Source organism: Martes martes (genome assembly GCF_963455335.1).
Source record: "Martes martes genome assembly, contig: scaffold_139, whole genome shotgun sequence".
NCBI lineage: Eukaryota > Metazoa > Chordata > Mammalia > Carnivora > Mustelidae > Martes > Martes martes.
Genome location: NW_027666521.1, coordinates 11,077 through 36,968, shown reverse-complemented (window position 1 = coordinate 36,968; position 25,892 = coordinate 11,077). Strand labels below are relative to the sequence as shown.

The 25,892-nt window shown below is 61.8% G+C and overlaps 1 protein-coding gene across 1 annotated transcript; it reads left to right on the top strand.

Moving 5' to 3' along the window:
- Positions 1 to 8,451: 8,451 nt before the first annotated feature.
- On the top strand, positions 8,452 to 15,975 carry LOC308337966 (testis-specific Y-encoded protein 10-like; the record flags this gene model as incomplete). The annotated part of the gene is made up of 7 exons (XM_080831520.1): positions 8,452 to 8,457; positions 13,591 to 13,893; positions 14,324 to 14,401; positions 14,541 to 14,652; positions 14,752 to 14,897; positions 14,992 to 15,076; positions 15,778 to 15,975. The coding sequence occupies 7 exons, from the start codon at positions 8,452 to 8,454 to the stop codon at positions 15,798 to 15,800; spliced, it is 753 nt and encodes a 250-aa protein (XP_080687646.1). The 3' UTR covers positions 15,801 to 15,975.
- Between the last annotated feature and the right edge of the window lie 9,917 nt (positions 15,976 to 25,892).

The following is a 25,892-nucleotide window of genomic DNA, read 5'->3' as shown; positions in this document are numbered from 1 at the left end:
AAAGGGAAGGACGAGCCAGGGCCAAACATGTCCAGTGTCAACTTTTGGTGGATGGCGATGACCGTCTCCCAGAGATGCTCCCTGGTGGATGACCTCAGACACAGCACGGGTGGGACTGTAGTTTCATTACTCCGTTGAACCCCAGTGCCAGGGCTCTCCTTTCTTCTAAACAAGGGGCCCAGGCCCTTGCTGACACAGTCATCCTCTCAGCCCCAGATACAGCGGGAGCGAGTGGGGGCCAGGCCCTGTGGAGGGACTGTCGGAGAGGGGAAAGTGGGAGGAGGGAAGGTAGGAAAGATCACCCTGTCGTTCTGGCCCAGGTAGCTGGGCGGAAGCATAAATTGCAGGGAAAGGCGCGCGCGCGCGCGTGGGCGCGCACACGCACGCACGCGCGCGCGCACACACACGAACACCATCGGGTTCCAACCGCCCTAAGCCACAGAATATTTAGCCACTCACATACACTGACACATCCACTCAGGAGCAGAGCCAACACCCCCCAGCCAACACACAGTGATTCAGTCACCCTCATGTCCTGACACGCACACACTCACTCACCCTCCCAGGCACACAACCTTCACCCACTCACATGTCCAGAGACACGCTCACATACTGACAACCCCACGCAGCCCCGTGATCCCCACTTCCCGGCTTCCCTAGGACGTTGGCTTGGGGTCCCCCAGATGGTCAGCAGAGGAGAGGGCAGAGTATTGCTGAATGCGAGACCCAGGACACCCGCCCGTGTGCTGTCTGTCCCGTGCTGACCCCGAGGCTGATCTGCCTCCTTCTCCGTGGTCTGAAGGCAGGTGCCCAATGCCCTCTATCCGGTTAGACCCCAAAAGGGAAATGCCACCAAAGGGCACCCCTAGTCCTCACCAACACCCCACGGAGCACGCTCCCCTGGTTAAGGGCCAAGTGCGCGCAGGCTGCTTTGACCGTGTAGGGCACCGTCCATCTTCTGAGGTCTTGGCCTCTCTCCTCCCACTTTCAAATTCTTTGTGACTTTGGGACTCAGAGGCCAGTCTCTTGCACGGAGCATAGATGTGGCCAGCTTTTCAACACCTGCCCGTTCTGCTGTCGTCCACATCTTACTCCAGTGCTGTGAAGCCCCGTTACTGACCAGCCCCGTTACTGACACAGGGCAGTCCACAATCACAGTACTTGGTGTCTGTGTACTCCCTGGCTGTTTCCACCCTCTATTCCTCCGTGACTTCCCCATTTGCTGTCTCATGTTTTCGGGAAACGTGACAGCTGCCCTGGTTGACACCACTGGATTCAGCTCTGCTCAGCCGACTTGTTGCTTCCCCACGCGTGGGTGGCCCCTTCCTCACAGGCGATGTGTCCTTTGGGTCTACATGCCTCGCAAAGTATGAATTCAGCTGGGGGCAGACCAGTCCTTGCCTCCCCGCCTCCGCCCTTCCTCGCCGCGCCCTGCCTGTCTCTCCCTCCCCATCCCTGCGCACGGCTCTCCCTCCTGCCCCTGTCCCTCTCTTCCCTTCTCTCCCTCCCTCCCATTCCCCCTCTCTCCCCCAGCTCTTCTTCTCCTTCTGGGCTTCTCTCCCTCTCCTCCCAGTCTCCCTCTCCTCCCCCTCCCCCTGTCACCACCCCAGCCTTCTCCCTCTCCAAGGCTGTGCTCCTGTTCCTGCGGTAACACCAGAGGAGCCTCCTCTAGTGGTTTGGGCAAGGTTGCAAGTGCTGGGTCAGTTTGGATTGTACCAGTAATTCCAAAGTCTGAGCTGTCTCACGGACTGTCTCAGACATTTGTTTCTTCTCCCCATAGACAGCCATGCATCTTACTCCCTGCAGGGGCGTTTGTGACACTTGTTGCGACCACAGCCCCTGCACTTAACGCCAAGGGAGTTCCTCCTGCGTCTTTCTGGTCAAAATCCCCCAGGACACACCGACCCACTCCTTCTAATGGAGGCCCTCCCACGATGCAACCGCAACGCTGGTGGCCTTGCCATCACCCACGAGGCCTTCCCTGACACCTCAGGCGGCAAGCATCCTATCCCGCCACAGCACCCGCCCCCGCCCCCCGGAGCAGACCTCAGTGAGGTGTGGTCTTGTCTCAAAGGACGTGGGGAGTACCAGAGAAAGGGCACTTGTGCTGTGCATGCTCACTTGGCCATCCCCTCCCCGCACGGTACTCCACTCAGCCACCGACACAGTCTAAGGGAGAACTTGGAGCGGAGCTGGAAGAAAGACACAAGAGCCCTTGCATGCAAGTCAGGTGGAGAAGGAGAACGCAACGAGGAAAAGAGACACAGAAACAAAGCGAAAGGGGCCGCTCAGAGGAAAGCACCTTGGGAGCAAGTTTTACCACTGGCTTGGGCAGAGGAATTTGCAGAGTTTCTCTTTGGACTGAAAGCCTGGCCCAGTCGCATGCTGCCCAGTCGCAATCACGGACCTCACCGGGGCCGGCTTAGCAGCTCTGTAGGCACCCCGGTGGCCAGGGACCTCGGCTCTTTGCAGAGTAACTTCAGGGAAAGTACTTGGCGTGCAGTTCCCTTCTCTTCCGGAAAGCTGGGGCGGGGGATGGGGGGTGGGGGGCTGGGGAGGCGGATGGCCCCTGCACGCAGCACCTTGGCGGCGGGCTCCTGGCGCCGTGCACCACCGGGCAGGCCCAGGGCGAAAGCCACGTGGCAGTGACGGGGCGCAGGTGGGGCAGCAGCTGATGCCCCCCGGGCTCTCCCCCAGGTCCCCTAAGAAGGAGCGCGGGAGGCTTTCGCGCGGCGGGCACACACGGCATTCAGCCGCCGGATTTCAATTCCTGGCGCCAGCCGAGGGGCCCCAGACGGACGGACGAGAAAGGGACGAGTGGGGCTGGGATACCACGGCACTTGCGGGAAAGGCCTGACAGGGGTCTCTGAAGAGAACGTTTGGGGTTGAGAGGCGCGGAGGCCACCGCGGTGGAGGGGCTCGGGCGGGCTCCCAGGCGGGCTCTGGCGCGGCCAAGGGACATGGCGGGTGGTGGCCACGCCCACTGCCCTGGCACGGGTTAGACCCGGGAGCACGCCGCGTCCTGCGCGGGGCTCGGGGGCTCCATCCGGCCCAGGCCGCATGCGTGCCTCCCCCCGCCCCACACCCCTGCCCCGCCCGTGTCTGCCCCGTCACCGCCCGCCCCGGGGGCCTGTGCGCATGCGTGCCCCAGGCCCGCGCACTCTGATAGGCCTGCCGCCCAGCGGCGTTCCTGGGCGCTGCAGCTGAAGCTGCTGGTGCCGCCTCCGTCGCCTTCAGTCCCCAGCGGCCGGCGCTCAGGGCCAGGGCCACATGGAGAGTGAGTCGAGGTCCGGGGAAGGCGGGGCTGCCCCAGAATCCTGGAGCACCTTGGTCGCAGACGGGGGCGGTGAGGAGGCGGGGGCCCTCAGGGAGACCGGCTCCTGCGGGCACGCGGGGGCGCTTCTGGCCCTCGAGGCTGCGGGGGTGGTGGCAGAGGCTGTGCGGGCAGCTGAGGCCCAGGGGGGCACAGAGGAGGCCGGCGCGGGGCCGGAGTTGGTGCTGGTGGTGGAGGTGGTGGCGGTGGAAGTCGAGGAGGTGCTGGCGGCGGAAGACGAGGAGGTGCTGGCGCTGGAAGTCGAGGAGGTGCTGGCGGTGGAAGTCGAGGAGGTGCTGGCGGCGGAAGACGAGGAGGTGCTGGCGGCGGAAGACGAGGAGGTGCTGGCGGCGGAAGACGAGGAGGTGCTGGCGGTGGAAGTCGAGGAGGTGCTGGCGGCGGAAGTCGAGGACGTGCTGGCGGCGGAAGACGAGGAGGCGGCGCAAGCACAGCAGGTCGAGAGGCCGAAGGAGCTGTGGCAGGCAGAGCCGGTGCCCCGGCCCGACCCAGCCGGGGCCGCACTTGCCGCGCTGGAGGTGGTTCAGGAAGCGCTCCGCTCTGTGGATGCCCAAGCCTCCAGGGCCTACTTGCGGCTGAAGCGCAGGAGGAATCGGAAGCGCAGTGGTCACCTGGCTCGAAGAAGGGCCATCATCCAGGGCATCCCTGGCTTCTGGGCACACGCCGTATCCTTCAGCCTGCTGGCTGGGTTTGGGCACCTGTGGAGGAGAGTGGGAGCAGGGCAGCAGGGTGCAGAGCCTCAGCCAGGGGCAGGAGAGCTGCGGGGATGGGCCTCGCTCCCCCAGCCGTGGGCCCCAGGCCTCTAGCGCTGGGCACCTCGCGGCAGTAGGCCGCCCAGGCAGCAGTGTGCCTAAGGCGGGAGCAGTGGCCCCAGCCTTCTCCTGCACAGCAGAGGGGCAGGGGCCAGCAGAGGGTGGTCCCGGAGGAGGTGGGTGCGGGGAGGGAGTGGGCGTTGGGGGGAAAGGCAGGGGCTGGGACCTGTGCAGTGCTGCCTGAGCAGAAGGTCCGGGCCAGTGCTTTGGGGCTGCAGCACCCCAACAGGCCTCTGCGGTCGCGGAACCCGGGTCAACACTCTGGACTCCTAGTGAAGCCCGGTCCCACTTGGCTCAGAGCAGATGCTGCAAGGAAAGGATTTGGGGGGTGCGTGGGGCAGATGGAGAGGCTGCGCGCCTCCTTCCCGGTCCTTCCCAACCTGTCTTTTTGGCGAGGTCACGGCAGACCTAGAGTTCTGTGCGCTTGCACTCATTGAGGGTCAGTCAGCGGGCTGGCCGACTTCAGCGGCCCCCGGGGCCCTGGACACGGTGCAGGGGTGCTACAAACTCTGTCTCCGCAGGTCCTACTGAGGCGGGCCGAGGCCCCTGGCCCAGGTGCTCACAGACACGTTTCCTGCCTCCCTGCCTCTCCGTCTCCACGTCCCCCACCCTGGCTCGCTCTCTCCCCGCCTGCCGTCCCTCTGCAAGTCTCTTCCTCGGGGTTTGGGTGTCTCTGTCTCTCTCTCTCTCCTCCTTCGCGCCCCGTCCTCCCACACTACCCCTTTCCTCCCTCTCTTGCTGACCCTGCCAGGCTCTTGCTTGGCACCCTGGCTGTGCAGCCATGCTGCAAGTGAGCGGAGCAGCCCCCTTGTGGGCACAGAAGGTCCCTCAAGAGCCCAGGGCTTCAGGGGAGCACACAAGCAAACACGGCCGTGAGCGGGGGACCGAGCCCATCCAGACATCCAGCGTGGTGACTGACCGCCTCCTGGCCCAGCCGGCCCCGGGCACAGGCCAGACGGACGTGGGAAGGCAAAGCAGGCAGGCTCCTGGCCTCACCCTGTTGATCCTCCAAGCCCATTGCCGCCCCAGGGCAGAGCATGGGTGACGAAAGGGCAAGCGCTGAGGAGGCTGGGAGTGTGGCGGTGCCTTCTGTTTGTGCACAGGCCCCATTCGGTCCCTGGCTCTCGGTCGGGAAGGGCCGGGGGGTTCCCGGGTGGTTCCCGGTTCTCTTTCCGGAGCACTTGCCGTCGAGGCTCCTTGACCCAAGGCAGATCCTGAATCACCCGCAGATATCAGCCGTGACAGGTGACCAGGACGCAGACCTGCTCAGCTACATGACCAATTTAGAGGTTAGCCCTGGAGACGGAGGCCGGCGGTGGTGCCTTGGGAGTGGGGTTGCAGCTGGAGGGGCTGCGGCAGGGTTGCTCAGAGCCGCGCTCAGTCCCCTTCCCCCTACCCCTCCTCTCGCTTTGCTGGGCCAGGTGGAGGAGCTGGGTCATCCCAAGTACCGCTGCAGGCTGATGTTTTCCTTTGGGAGCAACCCCTACTTCCAGAACGACGTGATCGTTAAGGAGTATCACCTTAGCATCGCCGGTAAGAGTGGGCCTGAGCTTCAGGGGAGCTGGCGGAGGGCCGCCGGGCACGTGGGCCCCGGGAACGGGAAGGGAGGTGTATGGGGTCCTGGGGGCGGGGGAGGGATTTGGCACAGGAGGGGGAGAGGTTGTAGGTTGGGAGCGAGAGCGGGCGTGGGGCCCTGGCCATGGACGGCCTCCCTTAAGTTTCCTCGTCCTGCAGGATATAGGGCGACTCGTTGCACCCCAGTCCAGTGGTTCTGGGATGAGGAACGTGGAGGTGCCAGCCGCAGGCGAGACAGCAGCAGCCTGAACTTCTTCAACTGGTTGTGTGACCCCAGCTGCCCGGGGCCCAACAGGATGGCCGAGGTGAGGCCCCTGCGGCCTTCGTCCGCAACGGTGATGCTGGGGCCCCGGCTGCTGGGGACCGGGGCCGGGGGCCCCACGCTCACCTGGCCTTTTTTCCCCTCCCAGATCATCATCGAAGAGCTGTGGCCCAATCCCTTGCAGTACTACCCTAGGCCGGAAGGCGGCCCATGGGAGTGAGCTGAGAGGAAGACCTGTCGGTAAGGAGCCCCGAGGGCTGGGTCCTGAACTGTGTGGGGAGGGTGCCCGGGGACAGTCAGTTTCATGGCGCGCAAACTGAGGCTCAGAGGAGCCTGGGCCCACGCAGCAGCTGGCAGGGTGGGAAGTGAGCCTGGGGCCACTCAGAGCACACCCACAGGGCGGAGGAGGTGTCTAGTCCGGCAGGTGCCTGCCCCCCATGCTGTGTGCCGGCAAATCCCTGCTCAATCGGGCGAAGCAAGGCTTCGCCACCGCCTTTTCCTGAACTGTCTCCCGTGGCTGTCGGCCCCTCTCTCGGTCCTCCTGCCAACGCCTTCAGTTGGGGATGGCCGGCCTATCTTGGGGAGTCGGGCTCCTTGTCCCGTCCCCGTCGTGGGCCACGACTCCCGGGCTGCCCTCCACGTTCCTGAGCACCGCCTGGCCTCCCGCAGCCATACGGACATCCTGGGAAATGGCCCTAGGCCGTCCACAGGAGGGTCGTGGCGCCCTCGCTGGGGAGGAACAGGGATCCCACGGGGACGAGGCGGGCTCGCAACATCACGTTGGCGATCCCGGCAGCATGTGTTTTCACAAATAGCTAAGATTTTTGTGTGTGTTTTCCTGTTTGTCTCTGTGTGTGTGTGATGCGTGTGTGTATGTGTCGGGGCATGGCCGCTGTGTGGAAGTGGACATCAGAGAGCACCCGAGTTTGACCACCGAGACGAATTTGATGAGGCCTCCACCGTTGAGAGACATGGATGGGCTCGTCTCCGTGGTGCTCTGCCTGCACGGGACAGAAACAGGGACAAGGATCAGCAGGGGCGGCGCTAGAGAGTATCCTGCCCAATGCTGCAGGGACAGGGGGAAGGGCCATAAACAAGTTACAGAGCCCTTTGGGTCCATGTGTCGGCTTCTGTCGGGGGCACGGGAAATGGCAAGGAGGAAATCAGCCTGGTGGGATCCTCCAGCCCCCATCCTGTTGGATTCCATGGGTGGGCGTGATGGAGAGCTTGGGGGCCGGGCGCAGCAGGGCTGGGCCTGGGGAGAGAACCCCACCCTTCCTAGGCAGGCTTAAGCGCGTGTGCACGTACGTGCGTGTGAGTGTAGCGGTTGACTGTGCATTTCTATATCAGGGAGGACGTGTGGTTTTCTCACATGTGTCTGAATCCTCAGGGCGTGCGCGTATGAGTGTGTGTTTTGGACCCTTGAGAATGCCTGCGTGTCAGATTCTGTGGATGTTTCTGGATTGCGGGGGATCACGGGCATACTTCCTTTTTGAGCAGGTCAACTGCGTACGCCTGTGCCGGAGACCTTGTATGGGTTGTCTGTGTGTACGTGTGCTTGCAAGCGCACGTGTGTGTTTGGGAAGGCAGGGATGCATGCCTGAGTGTGCTCTGTGTGTGTGTTTGGTGTACTGTGTGTGGTGTGCTCTGTGTGATTGCAGAAGCATGAACCTGTGTGTGTGTGTTTGTGTGCCTGTTTGAGTGGCTACGTGTGTGTTCCTGTATGACACAGACCATGTGTTTTACTTACATGCTTCTGTACCCTCAGGACTATGTGTGAGTGTGTCGTGCTCAGATGTAACGTCGTGAGTAGCGTATGCCTGCGTGCTGGAGTTTGTGGATGTGTTGGGGTGTGTGTGTTAGTGTTCTTGGGCACACCCGTGTAATGGTTTTTATGGTGGTGCCACATGCGTATGCCTGTGCCGGACACCTCGTGTGAATTGGGTCTGTTCTGGGTGTTTTTGCAAGCACCTATGTGTCTGCAGGCAAGGGATGGTGTGCATGCTTCAGATCAATATGAGCGAGTGTGTACACAGTGTGTACAGTGGGTTCGAGGAGAGTATGTGTGTGTGTGTGTGTGTGTGTGTGTGCACACTTGATGGGCTACTTCTGTGTTCCAGGATGACGTAGACCATGGGTTTTGCTTACGTGCTTCTCTATCCTCAGGGGAGTGTGTGTGTGGTTGCGTGTGTTCTGTGTGTGTGTGTGTGAGTGTGCATGCTCAGATGTGTTGGCGTCAGTTGTGTATGCCTCTGTGCCAGGGGTTTTTGATGTGGTCATTTCCGTGTGTGAGTATGATGGTTCCGCGACACACGTGTGTATGTATTTTGGGGCCGGGACTGTATGTGTAGGCCTTTGCCGGAGACCTTCTGTGAGTCGTATGCATTGTGTGTGTGTGTCTGTGTTCGTGTTTACAAGCCCCTATGTGTCTGTATGCAAGGGCTGCTGTTACAAGCCTGAATTTAATACCGATGAGTGTGAGTTTAGTGTGTTCAGTAGGTTTCCTTGAGCGTGTGTGTGTTTGTGTGTGTGCGTGTGTGTGAATGGAGCTTGTGGGTGTGTGTTTGCATTTTCGTGTGTGTGTGTGTGTGTGTGTGTCTGTGCACATGTGTCATCTCCACGCCTTTGTATCAGAGATAATGTGTGGGTGCGTGTAGCATGTGCATGTGTTTGCACGAACACACGTGTCTTGTATGTCACTCTGTGTTTAGATGAAAATGTGAGTCTGGTTACGTGTGGCCTCATGCACGCCTGGGTGCCGTGAGTCTGTGTGTGGGGGGGGTATGCATGTGCCATCTCGATGACTTGGTTTCAGGGATCATGTGTGGGTGTGCAGGGTATGTGCGTGTGTTTGGACGAGCACAGACGCATCACGTGTTTCTCTGTGTTTAGAAGAACACGTGAGTGTGATTTTGTGTGGCCTCATGCACGTCTGGGTGTCGAGAGTCTGTGTGTGTGTGTGAGTGTGTGTGTCTGTGATGTGTGCCCAAGCCTTTGGACAGGGTCACGTGTGTATGAGTGTGTTGGGAGTCCCTGGTCGGGAAAGGAGAGGGCCCATGGCACTTCCCGCTCTGCTGATTATGGAGAAAGGGGCCAGTGGCGGAGTGCAGCCACGTCCCTCCTGACACACAGACCTTGTGTGCATTCCATGGTTACTCAGGGTTCTCTGTCCCCTCTCGCCGCAAAACGCACACGGGCCAAGGCAAGGCAGGCACGTGTCAAGCACACCACCCATCGAGGCAGCTTGCACGGATGGTGCCGGTGTGGGAAAACCCTAGGGGTCTCAGTGTGTGTTACAGAGGGGCTCAAACCTTGTACCCGCCTCTGTGTTGATTAGCCAAAGGCAGCAAAGAATAAGAAAGAATCCGTGAGCAGCACGTTCCTCCAGAGGAAAGAGCCCTGCGGGGAGCTCTCCTCCCAGTAGAAAGGCCATCCTGGACTCTGTTCTTCTCCTGTTTGGGCCGGTCTTGTCCACCTCCTGTGTACCAGGCGGGGAGGACGAAAAGGAGAGGAGCTGAACCCACAGGCACGTGTTCCCTGCCTCAGCGAGGGGCACCCAGCTTGTTGCTCCCTGAGCCAACAGGGGTTTCCCAGCACCACTTCTCACCAGTCCGGGGCTCGCCCCTCCCCATCCGCTCGCCCTGCACTCACCCCGTCTTCGACGTTCCCCACCGCCTGCACCTCAGCTGGGCTTGGGATCTGGCAACGTGTGCCCACGAATGGATCCCGGCAGAGCCTCCCAGCGGCCCCTGTGGTGCTATGCCGACATCTCATGCTGTTTGTGGAGTCCTGACCTCATTGCCTTGGGGAACTGGGTTCCCTCCTGGCGGCCCCGGCAGCTAGGTGTAGGTCGAGGAGGGTTTGGCCTTCGGGCTCGGGAACCCTGCCGGCTTCACGGTTCGGGCCTGAACGTCAGCAAGTCTGCCCGCGGTTGGTCAGATCTCAAGTTGGGGATCTCAAGTCCGATACAGCCCCTCAGGGAGAATTCTAGGGTGGTGGAGAGCAACGGGCCAAAGGAAGACTGCTGGGGCCATCGTCACGTCTTCTGGTCTCCTTGTCGCCTAAGCTGGAGAGTAGCCTCACAGCTCCCCCAGGCCAGTCCGTGGGATTCATCGTGTCGACAAGATGGAGGGGAAGTCCCAGGCATGCTGACGGTTGCAGCGGGGCTGCCCGCGGGGATCCGGACGTGGAGGACCCCAGAACGTGCTGCGCTCGCCCCACCCACTTTCCCTAGAGCCCTCTGCGGCTCGCTCCTCGGGGCTTTTAGGAAGGGCCTGCCGAGCTCTACAGGGGAGAGGAAAGGCTGGACGGTGCCGCTAAAGCGCCTCCCAGGTATCTCCCATAAACACAGGCGCTCTGCTTCCTTGACTGGGGGATGCCCCGCCTGCCCCGGAAAGAGGTGTTTAGGATTGGACCCCTGCCGCAGGTAGCATGGCTTAAGCTGTTGGGCGCATCATAAGGACATCGGGTTTCCTCCCAGGGCCTTAGGGTGCAAACCAGGGGATGTGGCTCGTGCACATCTGCCTGGAGTTCAGGGCAGCTTCAGGGCAAACACGTACGTGGCGCAAGAGGGCTGAGCGCCTCCTGAAGAAGACCGCCCGCTCCAGGGGCTTAATGGCCAGAGCTGCTGGGAGACGGACGCTTGCTACGGGACTGGAGGACCCAGGGCAACGGTCTTCCACGGATGTGGTCTCGCAGGCAAGGGATGGGGCGCCCAGAATGCGTGTGTGCTTTCCAGTGTACGTGTGTCGAGGCGACGGGGACAAGAAACAAGGGAGGTGCCCTTGAAACCCAGCCTCCCGTGAGGTCTCCGTTCCAGGCTGCTTACCTCTTGTCCTTTGGCCCCTCTCCTGTTCCTTCCCTAGCAGGGGCAATGCCAGATGTCTGTCATTGCATGAATGTCTGTCTCCCTGGATTGCGAGTGGACGTGGAGATCATCCACATGATGGCCGAACACGTGGAAACCACAGTCCAAGGCCGTGGGGGTGCGTATGAAATCCGGTCCACTGCAAACCCACCGCAGACCCGGCCGGGAACGGAATAGGTCTGTCCGTGCACGCGCTTCCACATGCACGTGTGTGTACATGGAAGGCCACGCCTGTGTACCCCTTTCCCTCGGTGTTACAGCCAGCTGCCCACACGGGTACCTGTGGGCACGCAAAGAAACCTTGGTCTGAACACACGGGTGTGTAAGCACTCGGCTGTACTGAACACCGCTGGCACCTTAGAAGGCAGCCGGCATGAACTCTGCGCAGCTCGAACCCCCGCGATAACATTAGTCCAGCCGCCCATGGAGTGGAGCCATGGCGCAGAGCCACGCATCCACCGCCGGTTCAGGAGACGGAGCCGAAGAAGACCTGTGCGAGGGCACAGAAGATGCCGTGGCCTCAAGAGTCGGTACGGACCTGCCGGGGACACGTGGAGGGTGAAGAACCGCCGGAGCAACCACGACAGGCACCTCCGTGTACAGGACGCGGCACGTGTGGCCCTTTGACGACTGAGATGACTGAGGTGTGGTGTAAGAAACCCGTCTGTTCCTGTAATGCTGGGGGAGACCGGCTTGCACTGGCTGCACACCAAAATTGCCCCAAGCCTACCTTGTTGGCCCAAAGCCACACGTTGGGTATCCTCTCTCCACGTGTGGGGGCCAGCCCTGGGGACGTGACGGGCCAGCCCTGGGGACGTGACGGCCCAGCCTCAAGTTCTGCTCACGGTCTGACCTGGTGGCCCGCAGGGGAAGGCTAGAGAAGATGTGTTCTCCTCTGCAGGCCTTCCCCACGGCATTTGTGGTTTCGCCCGAATGCAACGGAAGACACTCAGTCTCTTGAAGTGAAGGTACGTGCGTACGTGCTGTGTCACCTGGGAGCCAGCCCCAGCTTCTTGCCTCCGGCCTCCAAAGGGTGCACACTGTAGTCACCTGGCCGCCAGACAGAATGCCCAACTGCCCATCCACAGGGTTCACCCAGACATTGTCTCAGGGGAGGGGCATCCGGATTCACGTTGCCGGATGCCCTTGGCTGCACGAAAGGCACGCCTCCCTCTGTGCTCCATGCCAAACACACTGAGTGTCTGTGGGTAAGTGTGTGTGTGTGTGTGTGTGTGTCTGTGTGTGTTTGTGTCGGGGGCACCCAGCTTGGGACCCTTTCCCTGGTCACGTGACCAGTGGCTAGTCACAGAGGAGAAGAGGGCTCTTATTTCATGGGAAAGGAGGTGCTCGGACAGGCTTCTGCATCTTGCTTCCTGAAGCCTTCATCTTCCAGAGACCCTGTGGCCAGAGAGTGGGCAGAGAAACAGCGCCCTGAAGACAAACACCGAGTCGGGGGAAGAGGGAGAGCAGAGCATGGGGAAAGGACAGGCGGAGAGACGGATTGAGCACTCTCGGTCCCTCTTCTCCTGAGCAGCCAAGGACGTGGCCTGGGGGCAAACTGTGGCCGAACCCCCGCCCCCTAGCCCCGTGCCCCGAACAGGCAGACCGCTTCCGACCTCTGTCTCCTGGAATGGCCCTATTCCGCAATGCCTGGGCTGACGTTTCCACGCACGCTAGGCCAGGGTTCCCGGTGGTGCATACGCTGTCCTCAGTCTTGGACGATCGTGTTGGGGAAGGGCAAGGGACGGTTTCGCATTGACAGGCTACAAACACCGGGTGGAGAGCGGGCTGGAGGAGGCCACGGGATGGAGGGGAGGGGGTTGTGGGCCCTGGGGCCTGGGGCGCCTTAGGTAGAGCCCGAGGCCACCCTGGAGGAGGCGCACTGGCTGCCTCCCTGGCCGGCTCCCGCAGGGGGTGAGGGGCGGGGCCTGTGGCGGCCACGCCCACGGCCTTGCCGCTGGCAGCACCTGGGGTCCGGCCATTGTCCTGGGCGTGGATCAGGCCTCCTTCGCGCCGAGGCCCCACGCGTGCCACCTCCACCTCGGCCCCGTGGCCTCCTGGCCGGAAGCCCTTGTGCGCATGCGTCCCAGACTCCGGTGGCTTCTGCGAGGAGACGGCTGACGTCCCCCCTTCGCTGGGCCGCGGAGCTCCACTGCCGGGCCGCCTGCGGGAGCCGCGTGCTCACCCCTCCTGCTCCGTTCCTCCGCAGCTGCCCCAGCTGGGGGCCACATGGGACGCGGGACTGCCCCCCAATCCTGACCGACTCCGTCGAGGGAGGGGTCCATCGGGACGCGGCTGTCCGCGGACATATAGCCCCACCCCCAGAAGAGAGGTGAAGGTGCTGCTGGGCCTAGGCGTGGGGATGGCGGCAGAGCCAGCGCAGGACGAGGAGGGCCGTTGGGAGAGAGAGGGCGCCATCCTGGTGGTGGAGCTTGTGCTAGTGGGGGATGACGTAATGTTGGTGTGGCAGCTTGCGGTGGTCCAGGTGGCGGAGGACCCCGGGGAGACTGAGGAGGAGGACGAGGACGAGGACGACGAGGCTAGGGAGGTTGGCAGTGAGGCTGAAGAAGAGGGGGAGGCTGAGGAGGGCGAGGAGACTGAGGAGGAGGAGGAGGAAGAGGAGGAGGAGGAAGAGGAGGAGGAGGAAGAGGAGGAGGAGGAGGAAGAGGAGGAGGAGGAGGAGCAGAGGGAGGAGGAGGATGAGGCTGTTGAGGATGAGGTTGCAGAGGTACCAGAGGTGCAGGAGGAGGAGGATGAGGAGGAGGAAGACAGGAGGGAAGAGGCCTGGGAGGAGAGCCAGAAGGAGCGAGAAGCGCAGGAGCTGCAGGAGAAGCAGGAAGGGGAAGAACGGCCAGAGGCACGGCCAGGTCCGCCCCCGTCCCCGCTCCAGGCCCTCGAGGCCCTGCAGTCAGAGCTGGAGCCCATGAACAAAGACGCCAGCAGGGCCTACTCTGGGCTCAAGCTCAGGTTCTGGCAGAGGCGACGGCGTCACCTGGACCACCGAAGCGCCCTCATCCGGGGCATCCCTGGCTTCTGGGCCAAGGCTGTATCCTTGATACCTTCACGGAGGGACCCCGATGTGGCCGGGCTAGCGCAGGAGACTCCTGTGGCAGGGGGCCTGCGTTGTGGTGGCCTGGCTCATGCCTCGGTGATCACGACAGTTTCGAATCCCTGCTTCCGGGTGGGGGTCCCTGGTGGGGCCGCAGGTTGCCCTCGATGTGCCGGGGAGGGGGCCGTGGGTGGGCAGGGAGGTCACCGAGGATTTCCAGCTTTCTGTGTTAGTGCCCAGCAGGGAATTACCTAACTAGCTAATGCAGCAGGCCGTGCGGGGGCGCAGGGGCCCTTGACACAATCTGTGAGGTGGAGTGGGTCCCGGTGGTAGGAGGGGAGATGCAGGGCGCACTTGCTGTGCAGACCTGCTCTGTTGTTGTAGCTCTTTCTTCTCCAGCCCTCGGAGAGTCCTTGACCCGAAGCAGTTTGTGAACCACCCGCAGATGTCAGCCATGCTCAGTGAGCAAGATGAAGGCATACTTGGCTCCATGACGGATTTGAAGGTCTGGCCCGGGAGATGGAGGCCCGGCCTGGGGGATGGGAGAAGAGGGGGTAACAGAAGCGATTCCTCCCCAAGGCCAGGAGGGGAAGGGTCTGCTGGACAGAGATCTCAACCCTCTCCCCCACTTTGCCGCCCGGCAGGTGGAGGAACTCGAGTCTCCCCGTGATGGCCGCAAGATCCTGCTCTTCTTTCGCGAGAACTCCTACTTCCGCAACGACGTCGTTGAGAAGGAGTATGTCCTCAGGGCTGCTGGTAAGGGGCCTCTGCGTGGATGGGCGGCAGCAGGTGGAGGCGGCAGGGTTGAACCTGATGCATCATCCAGCGCCTTCGCACGGACCCTTCTTCCTGCAGGGTACGAGCCGTCTCATTCCACTCCCATCCAGTGGCACCACTGTTACGAACAGGAGGCCTGTAGCCGCAGACGCCACAAGAGCAGCCTTAACTTCTTCAGCTGGTTCTCTGACCACAGCTTTGCCGGGCCTAGCAGGATAGCTGAGGTGGGTCCCTGTGACAAACCGCGCACGTGAACCTGCCTGTGCTCCCCAGCGGACTGGGATGTGCATCTGAGCCCTGCCCCGTTTCCCCTGCCAGATCATCATGGACGACCTGTGGCCCGATCCCCTGCAGTACTACGTGAGGAAGAAGGCCCCAGCAGAGGGAACTGAGAGGAGGGCAGGTGAGACGCCCAGGGCGTGGGTGCTGAAAATGCTCCGTGCGGCTCCGTGGGAGCTGGGCTCCGCAAATGCAGAAACGGAGGCTTAGAGGAACACTCAAGAGGCGGTGACCCCGTGTCCAAAGGGCATCACCGTGAGTCGGGGAGGGCGGTGTCAAACTGGTTCTGCCTGGGAAGCTTGAGGCAGGCGGGTCCGGCAACACCAGTGAGCAGAGCCGGAGAAGCAGTCGGCTCAGCAGCTGCCTTGCGGGAAGTGCCACTCCCTGGCCGTGAACTCCTGCCCTCAGGTCTCCTCGCCACCGCCTCAGCTTTGAGCCCACCTAAGCACCTCTTGCCAGCCTTGGCGCAGATGTCTGCGTTCCCTGGCGTAAAGGCTCATGCGTCACCCCGTCACTTTTGTGTGTTCATCGGTAGAGTCCTCCCAGTCATCTCCCTGGGCAATCTCCTGTGCCCACCGCAATCAGCCAGAGAACACTGGAGAGCGTGCACAGATACCGTTGCTATGTGGGTGGAGGAAATGTAGGGGGATCGCCATCAAGGGCCGGGGAGAGGGGCAGGGGAGAATGGCCTCCGTTCCCCGAAAGGGCCTTGAAACCCTCAAGCAAACCTGCGTGTGGCCCGTAGAGGATACTCACCGGCCGCCTCATGTGTGCCCGGGTGACTGTGTGCCCGTGTGTCTGTGTCTGTGTCTCCGTCTCTCCCAGGGAACTTGAGCATGTTGAGGTGAATACGCAGAAGCCTTGCCCTTGACCCGGAAAGAGTCCAGGACCTTCAGATGGAGCCGGATGATCAGCCTGGTCCCTCCCACAGGGAACACCTCCAGTCTGGTGCCTGGGAGAAACACAGGGCCGATTGAGGCCCCCTGTAAAAATACTGAAATGTGGAAAAACGACGTCAACCGTGTTTATGTGTGTTACTGTGTGTACGCTCACACACGGTCGTCTTCATGGAAAGGGGCAGGTGGGGAGCCTGAGCTCATGGGATTCCCGTCGATGCTTACTACTCTGCCCCGGCATCCTTATTCCGTGGAAGGGGTGGGGCCGTATGCTGGCCCAGAGGTCCAGGTCACACGAGCTCTGGGACTGCATCCCAGCGTGGCAGAGGTCCTTCCCCTAGGGATGGTGGAGGTGGGCAGGGAGAGGAGATGAGCGAAAGGCCAGCTAACAGGGCCCATGCCTTCCCTGGGGAAATGACAGAGGTCAAAGAAAGGGAAGGACGAGCCAGGGCCAAACATGTCCAGTGTCAACTTTTGGTGGATGGCGATGACCGTCTCCCAGAGATGCTCCCTGGTGGATGACCTCAGACACAGCACGGGTGGGACTGTAGTTTCATTACTCCGTTGAACCCCAGTGCCAGGGCTCTCCTTTCTTCTAAACAAGGGGCCCAGGCCCTTGCTGACACAGTCATCCTCTCAGCCCCAGATACAGCGGGAGCGAGTGGGGGCCAGGCCCTGTGGAGGGACTGTCGGAGAGGGGAAAGTGGGAGGAGGGAAGGTAGGAAAGATCACCCTGTCGTTCTGGCCCAGGTAGCTGGGCGGAAGCATAAATTGCAGGGAAAGGCGCGCGCGCGCGCGTGGGCGCGCACACGCACGCACGCGCGCGCGCACACACACGAACACCATCGGGTTCCAACCGCCCTAAGCCACAGAATATTTAGCCACTCACATACACTGACACATCCACTCAGGAGCAGAGCCAACACCCCCCAGCCAACACACAGTGATTCAGTCACCCTCATGTCCTGACACGCACACACTCACTCACCCTCCCAGGCACACAACCTTCACCCACTCACATGTCCAGAGACACGCTCACATACTGACAACCCCACGCAGCCCCGTGATCCCCACTTCCCGGCTTCCCTAGGACGTTGGCTTGGGGTCCCCCAGATGGTCAGCAGAGGAGAGGGCAGAGTATTGCTGAATGCGAGACCCAGGACACCCGCCCGTGTGCTGTCTGTCCCGTGCTGACCCCGAGGCTGATCTGCCTCCTTCTCCGTGGTCTGAAGGCAGGTGCCCAATGCCCTCTATCCGGTTAGACCCCAAAAGGGAAATGCCACCAAAGGGCACCCCTAGTCCTCACCAACACCCCACGGAGCACGCTCCCCTGGTTAAGGGCCAAGTGCGCGCAGGCTGCTTTGACCGTGTAGGGCACCGTCCATCTTCTGAGGTCTTGGCCTCTCTCCTCCCACTTTCAAATTCTTTGTGACTTTGGGACTCAGAGGCCAGTCTCTTGCACGGAGCATAGATGTGGCCAGCTTTTCAACACCTGCCCGTTCTGCTGTCGTCCACATCTTACTCCAGTGCTGTGAAGCCCCGTTACTGACCAGCCCCGTTACTGACACAGGGCAGTCCACAATCACAGTACTTGGTGTCTGTGTACTCCCTGGCTGTTTCCACCCTCTATTCCTCCGTGACTTCCCCATTTGCTGTCTCATGTTTTCGGGAAACGTGACAGCTGCCCTGGTTGACACCACTGGATTCAGCTCTGCTCAGCCGACTTGTTGCTTCCCCACGCGTGGGTGGCCCCTTCCTCACAGGCGATGTGTCCTTTGGGTCTACATGCCTCGCAAAGTATGAATTCAGCTGGGGGCAGACCAGTCCTTGCCTCCCCGCCTCCGCCCTTCCTCGCCGCGCCCTGCCTGTCTCTCCCTCCCCATCCCTGCGCACGGCTCTCCCTCCTGCCCCTGTCCCTCTCTTCCCTTCTCTCCCTCCCTCCCATTCCCCCTCTCTCCCCCAGCTCTTCTTCTCCTTCTGGGCTTCTCTCCCTCTCCTCCCAGTCTCCCTCTCCTCCCCCTCCCCCTGTCACCACCCCAGCCTTCTCCCTCTCCAAGGCTGTGCTCCTGTTCCTGCGGTAACACCAGAGGAGCCTCCTCTAGTGGTTTGGGCAAGGTTGCAAGTGCTGGGTCAGTTTGGATTATACCAGTAATTCCAAAGTCTGAGCTGTCTCACGGACTGTCTCAGACATTTGTTTCTTCTCCCCATAGACAGCCATGCATCTTACTCCCTGCAGGGGCGTTTGTGACACTTGTTGCGACCACAGCCCCTGCACTTAACGCCAAGGGAGTTCCTCCTGCGTCTTTCTGGTCAAAATCCCCCAGGACACACCGACCCACTCCTTCTAATGGAGGCCCTCCCACGATGCAACCGCAACGCTGGTGGCCTTGCCATCACCCACGAGGCCTTCCCTGACACCTCAGGCGGCAAGCATCCTATCCCGCCACAGCACCCGCCCCCGCCCCCCGGAGCAGACCTCAGTGAGGTGTGGTCTTGTCTCAAAGGACGTGGGGAGTACCAGAGAAAGGGCACTTGTGCTGTGCATGCTCACTTGGCCATCCCCTCCCCGCACGGTACTCCACTCAGCCACCGACACAGTCTAAGGGAGAACTTGGAGCGGAGCTGGAAGAAAGACACAAGAGCCCTTGCATGCAAGTCAGGTGGAGAAGGAGAACGCAACGAGGAAAAGAGACACAGAAACAAAGCGAAAGGGGCCGCTCAGAGGAAAGCACCTTGGGAGCAAGTTTTACCACTGGCTTGGGCAGAGGAATTTGCAGAGTTTCTCTTTGGACTGAAAGCCTGGCCCAGTCGCATGCTGCCCAGTCGCAATCACGGACCTCACCGGGGCCGGCTTAGCAGCTCTGTAGGCACCCCGGTGGCCAGGGACCTCGGCTCTTTGCAGAGTAACTTCAGGGAAAGTACTTGGCGTGCAGTTCCCTTCTCTTCCGGAAAGCTGGGGCGGGGGATGGGGGGTGGGGGGCTGGGGAGGCGGATGGCCCCTGCACGCAGCACCTTGGCGGCGGGCTCCTGGCGCCGTGCACCACCGGGCAGGCCCAGGGCGAAAGCCACGTGGCAGTGACGGGGCGCAGGTGGGGCAGCAGCTGATGCCCCCCGGGCTCTCCCCCAGGTCCCCTAAGAAGGAGCGCGGGAGGCTTTCGCGCGGCGGGCACACACGGCATTCAGCCGCCGGATTTCAATTCCTGGCGCCAGCCGAGGGGCCCCAGACGGACGGACGAGAAAGGGACGAGTGGGGCTGGGATACCACGGCACTTGCGGGAAAGGCCTGACAGGGGTCTCTGAAGAGAACGTTTGGGGTTGAGAGGCGCGGAGGCCACCGCGGTGGAGGGGCTCGGGCGGGCTCCCAGGCGGGCTCTGGCGCGGCCAAGGGACATGGCGGGTGGTGGCCACGCCCACTGCCCTGGCACGGGTTAGACCCGGGAGCACGCCGCGTCCTGCGCGGGGCTCGGGGGCTCCATCCGGCCCAGGCCGCATGCGTGCCTCCCCCCGCCCCACACCCCTGCCCCGCCCGTGTCTGCCCCGTCACCGCCCGCCCCGGGGGCCTGTGCGCATGCGTGCCCCAGGCCCGCGCACTCTGCTAGGCGCTGCCGCCCAGCGGCGTTCCAGGGCGCTGCAGCTGAACACTGCCGGTGCCGCCTCCCTCGCCTTCAGTCCCCAGCGGCCGGCGCTCAGGGCCAGGGCCACATGGAGAGTGAGTCGAGGTCCGGGGAAGGCGGGGCTGCCCCAGAATCCTGGAGCACCTTGGTCGCAGACGGGGGCGGTGAGGAGGCGGGGGCCCTCAGGGAGACCGGCTCCTGCGGGCACGCGGGGGCGCTTCTGGCCCTCGAGGCTGCGGGTGTGGTGGCAGAGGCTGTGCGGGCAGCTGAGGCCCAGGGGGGCACAGAGGAGGCCGGCGCGGGGCCGGAGTTGGTGCTGGTGGTGGAGGTGGTGGCGGTGGAAGTCGAGGAGGTGCTGGCGGCGGAAGACGAGGAGGTGCTGGCGGTGGAAGTCGAGGAGGTGCTGGCGGTGGAAGTCGAGGAGGTGCTGGCGGCGGAAGTCGAGGACGTGCTGGCGGCGGAAGACGAGGAGGCGGCGCAAGCACAGCAGGTCGAGAGGCCGAAGGAGCTGTGGCAGGCAGAGCCGGTGCCCCGGCCCGACCCAGCCGGGGCCGCACTTGCCGCGCTGGAGGTGGTTCAGGAAGCGCTCCGCTCTGTGGATGCCCAAGCCTCCAGGGCCTACTTGCGGCTGAAGCGCAGGAGGAATCGGAAGCGCAGTGGTCACCTGGCTCGAAGAAGGGCCATCATCCAGGGCATCCCTGGCTTCTGGGCACACGCCGTATCCTTCAGCCTGCTGGCTGGGTTTGGGCACCTGTGGAGGAGAGTGGGAGCAGGGCAGCAGGGTGCAGAGCCTCAGCCAGGGGCAGGAGAGCTGCGGGGATGGGCCTCGCTCCCCCAGCCGTGGGCCCCAGGCCTCTAGCGCTGGGCACCTCGCGGCAGTAGGCCGCCCAGGCAGCAGTGGGCCCAAGGCGGGAGCAGTGGCCCCAGCCTTCTCCTGCACAGCAGAGGGGCAGGGGCCAGCAGAGGGTGGTCCCGGAGGAGGTGGGTGCGGGGAGGGAGTGGGCCGTTGGGGGGAAAGGCAGGGGCTGGGACCTGTGCATTGCTGCCTGAGCAGAAGGTCCGGGCCAGTGCTTTGGGGCTGCAGCACCCCAACAGGCCTCTGCGGTCGCGGAACCCGGGTCAACACTCTGGACTCCTAGTGAAGCCCGGTCCCACTTGGCTCAGAGCAGATGCTGCAAGGAAAGGATTTGGGGGGTGCGTGGGGCAGATGGAGAGGCTGCGCGCCTCCTTCCCGGTCCTTCCCAACCTGTCTTTTTGGCGAGGTCACGGCAGACCTAGAGTTCTGTGCGCTTGCACTCATTGAGGGTCAGTCAGCGGGCTGGCCGACTTCAGCGGCCCCCGGGGCCCTGGACACGGTGCAGGGGTGCTACAAACTCTGTCTCCGCAGGTCCTACTGAGGCGGGCCGAGGCCCCTGGCCCAGGTGCTCACAGACACGTTTCCTGCCTCCCTGCCTCTCCGTCTCCACGTCCCCCACCCTGGCTCGCTCTCTCCCCGCCTGCCGTCCCTCTGCAAGTCTCTTCCTCGGGGTTTGGGTGTCTCTGTCTCTCTCTCTCTCCTCCTTCGCACCCCGTCCTCCCACACTACCCCTTTCCTCCCTCTCTTGCTGACCCTGCCAGGCTCTTGCTTGGCACCCTGGCTGTGCAGCCATGCTGCAAGTGAGCGGAGCAGCCCCCTTGTGGGCACAGAAGGTCCCTCAAGAGCCCAGGGCTTCAGGGGAGCACACAAGCAAACACGGCCGTGAGCGGGGGACCGAGCCCATCCAGACATCCAGCGTGGTGACTGACCGCCTCCTGGCCCAGCCGGCCCCGGGCACAGGCCAGACGGACGTGGGAAGGCAAAGCAGGCAGGCTCCTGGCCTCACCCTGTTGATCCTCCAAGCCCATTGCCGCCCCAGGGCAGAGCATGGGTGACGAAAGGGCAAGCGCTGAGGAGGCTGGGAGTGTGGCGGTGCCTTCTGTTTGTGCACAGGCCCCATTCGGTCCCTGGCTCTCGGTCGGGAAGGGCCGGGGGGTTCCCGGGTGGTTCCCGGTTCTCTTTCCGGAGCACTTGCCGTCGAGGCTCCTTGACCCAAGGCAGATCCTGAATCACCCGCAGATATCAGCCGTGACAGGTGACCAGGACGCAGACCTGCTCAGCTACATGACCAATTTAGAGGTTAGCCCTGGAGACGGAGGCCGGCGGTGGTGCCTTGGGAGTGGGGTTGCAGCTGGAGGGGCTGCGGCAGGGTTGCTCAGAGCCGCGCTCAGTCCCCTTCCCCCTACCCCTCCTCTCGCTTTGCTGGGCCAGGTGGAGGAGCTGGGTCATCCCAAGTACCGCTGCAGGCTGATGTTTTCCTTTGGGAGCAACCCCTACTTCCAGAACGACGTGATCGTTAAGGAGTATCACCTTAGCATCGCCGGTAAGAGTGGGCCTGAGCTTCAGGGGAGCTGGCGGAGGGCCGCCGGGCACGTGGGCCCCGGGAACGGGAAGGGAGGTGTATGGGGTCCTGGGGGCGGGGGAGGGATTTGGCACAGGAGGGGGAGAGGTTGTAGGTTGGGAGCGAGAGCGGGCGTGGGGCCCTGGCCATGGACGGCCTCCCTTAAGTTTCCTCGTCCTGCAGGATATAGGGCGACTCGTTGCACCCCAGTCCAGTGGTTCTGGGATGAGGAACGTGGAGGTGCCAGCCGCAGGCGAGACAGCAGCAGCCTGAACTTCTTCAACTGGTTGTGTGACCCCAGCTGCCCGGGGCCCAACAGGATGGCCGAGGTGAGGCCCCTGCGGCCTTCGTCCGCAACGGTGATGCTGGGGCCCCGGCTGCTGGGGACCGGGGCCGGGGGCCCCACGCTCACCTGGCCTTTTTTCCCCTCCCAGATCATCATCGAAGAGCTGTGGCCCAATCCCTTGCAGTACTACCCTAGGCCGGAAGGCGGCCCATGGGAGTGAGCTGAGAGGAAGACCTGTCGGTAAGGAGCCCCGAGGGCTGGGTCCTGAACTGTGTGGGGAGGGTGCCCGGGGACAGTCAGTTTCATGGCGCGCAAACTGAGGCTCAGAGGAGCCTGGGCCCACGCAGCAGCTGGCAGGGTGGGAAGTGAGCCTGGGGCCACTCAGAGCACACCCACAGGGCGGAGGAGGTGTCTAGTCCGGCAGGTGCCTGCCCCCCATGCTGTGTGCCGGCAAATCCCTGCTCAATCGGGCGAAGCAAGGCTTCGCCACCGCCTTTTCCTGAACTGTCTCCCGTGGCTGTCGGCCCCTCTCTCGGTCCTCCTGCCAACGCCTTCAGTTGGGGATGGCCGGCCTATCTTGGGGAGTCGGGCTCCTTGTCCCGTCCCCGTCGTGGGCCACGACTCCCGGGCTGCCCTCCACGTTCCTGAGCACTGCCTGGCCTCCCGCAGCCATACGGACATCCTGGGAAATGGCCCTAGGCCGTCCACAGGAGGGTCGTGGCGCCCTCGCTGGGGAGGAACAGGGATCCCACGGGGACGAGGCGGGCTCGCAACATCACGTTGGCGATCCCGGCAGCATGTGTTTTCACAAATAGCTAAGATTTTTGTGTGTGTTTTCCTGTTTGTCTCTGTGTGTGTGTGATGCGTGTGTGTATGTGTCGGGGCATGGCCGCTGTGTGGAAGTGGACATCAGAGAGCACCCGAGTTTGACCACCGAGACGAATTTGATGAGGCCTCCACCGTTGAGAGACATGGATGGGCTCGTCTCCGTGGTGCTCTGCCTGCACGGGACAGAAACAGGGACAAGGATCAGCAGGGGCGGCGCTAGAGAGTATCCTGCCCAATGCTGCAGGGACAGGGGGAAGGGCCATAAACAAGTTACAGAGCCCTTTGGGTCCATGTGTCGGCTTCTGTCGGGGGCACGGGAAATGGCAAGGAGGAAATCAGCCTGGTGGGATCCTCCAGCCCCCATCCTGTTGGATTCCATGGGTGGGCGTGATGGAGAGCTTGGGGGCCGGGCGCAGCAGGGCTGGGCCTGGGGAGAGAACCCCACCCTTCCTAGGCAGGCTTAAGCGCGTGTGCACGTACGTGCGTGTGAGTGTAGCGGTTGACTGTGCATTTCTATATCAGGGAGGACGTGTGGTTTTCTCACATGTGTCTGAATCCTCAGGGCGTGCGCGTATGAGTGTGTGTTTTGGACCCTTGAGAATGCCTGCGTGTCAGATTCTGTGGATGTTTCTGGATTGCGGGGGATCACGGGCATACTTCCTTTTTGAGCAGGTCAACTGCGTACGCCTGTGCCGGAGACCTTGTATGGGTTGTCTGTGTGTACGTGTGCTTGCAAGCGCACGTGTGTGTTTGGGAAGGCAGGGATGCATGCCTGAGTGTGCTCTGTGTGTGTGTTTGGTGTACTGTGTGTGGTGTGCTCTGTGTGATTGCAGAAGCATGAACCTGTGTGTGTGTGTTTGTGTGCCTGTTTGAGTGGCTACGTGTGTGTTCCTGTATGACACAGACCATGTGTTTTACTTACATGCTTCTGTACCCTCAGGACTATGTGTGAGTGTGTCGTGCTCAGATGTAACGTCGTGAGTAGCGTATGCCTGCGTGCTGGAGTTTGTGGATGTGTTGGGGTGTGTGTGTTAGTGTTCTTGGGCACACCCGTGTAATGGTTTTTATGGTGGTGCCACATGCGTATGCCTGTGCCGGACACCTCGTGTGAATTGGGTCTGTTCTGGGTGTTTTTGCAAGCACCTATGTGTCTGCAGGCAAGGGATGGTGTGCATGCTTCAGATCAATATGAGCGAGTGTGTACACAGTGTGTACAGTGGGTTCGAGGAGAGTATGTGTGTGTGTGTGTGTGTGTGTGTGTGTGCACACTTGATGGGCTACTTGTGTGTTCCAGGATGACGTAGACCATGGGTTTTGCTTACGTGCTTCTCTATCCTCAGGGGAGTGTGTGTGTGGTTGCGTGTGTTCTGTGTGTGTGTGTGTGAGTGTGCATGCTCAGATGTGTTGGCGTCAGTTGTGTATGCCTCTGTGCCAGGGGTTTTTGATGTGGTCATTTCCGTGTGTGAGTATGATGGTTCCGCGACACACGTGTGTATGTATTTTGGGGCCGGGACTGTATGTGTAGGCCTTTGCCGGAGACCTTCTGTGAGTCGTATGCATTGTGTGTGTGTGTCTGTGTTCGTGTTTACAAGCCCCTATGTGTCTGTATGCAAGGGCTGCTGTTACAAGCCTGAATTTAATACCGATGAGTGTGAGTTTAGTGTGTTCAGTAGGTTTCCTTGAGCGTGTGTGTGTTTGTGTGTGTGCGTGTGTGTGAATGGAGCTTGTGGGTGTGTGTTTGCATTTTCGTGTGTGTGTGTGTGTGTGTGTGTCTGTGCACATGTGTCATCTCCACGCCTTTGTATCAGAGATAATGTGTGGGTGCGTGTAGCATGTGCATGTGTTTGCACGAACACACGTGTCTTGTATGTCACTCTGTGTTTAGATGAAAATGTGAGTCTGGTTACGTGTGGCCTCATGCACGCCTGGGTGCCGTGAGTCTGTGTGTGGGGGGGGTATGCATGTGCCATCTCGATGACTTGGTTTCAGGGATCATGTGTGGGTGTGCAGGGTATGTGCGTGTGTTTGGACGAGCACAGACGCATCACGTGTTTCTCTGTGTTTAGAAGAACACGTGAGTGTGATTTTGTGTGGCCTCATGCACGTCTGGGTGTCGAGAGTCTGTGTGTGTGTGTGAGTGTGTGTGTCTGTGATGTGTGCCCAAGCCTTTGGACAGGGTCACGTGTGTATGAGTGTGTTGGGAGTCCCTGGTCGGGAAAGGAGAGGGCCCATGGCACTTCCCGCTCTGCTGATTATGGAGAAAGGGGCCAGTGGCGGAGTGCAGCCACGTCCCTCCTGACACACAGACCTTGTGTGCATTCCATGGTTACTCAGGGTTCTCTGTCCCCTCTCGCCGCAAAACGCACACGGGCCAAGGCAAGGCAGGCACGTGTCAAGCACACCACCCATCGAGGCAGCTTGCACGGATGGTGCCGGTGTGGGAAAACCCTAGGGGTCTCAGTGTGTGTTACAGAGGGGCTCAAACCTTGTACCCGCCTCTGTGTTGATTAGCCAAAGGCAGCAAAGAATAAGAAAGAATCCGTGAGCAGCACGTTCCTCCAGAGGAAAGAGCCCTGCGGGGAGCTCTCCTCCCAGTAGAAAGGCCATCCTGGACTCTGTTCTTCTCCTGTTTGGGCCGGTCTTGTCCACCTCCTGTGTACCAGGCGGGGAGGACGAAAAGGAGAGGAGCTGAACCCACAGGCACGTGTTCCCTGCCTCAGCGAGGGGCACCCAGCTTGTTGCTCCCTGAGCCAACAGGGGTTTCCCAGCACCACTTCTCACCAGTCCGGGGCTCGCCCCTCCCCGTCCGCTCGCCCTGCACTCACCCCGTCTTCGACGTTCCCCACCGCCTGCACCTCAGCTGGGCTTGGGATCTGGCAACGTGTGCCCACGAATGGAT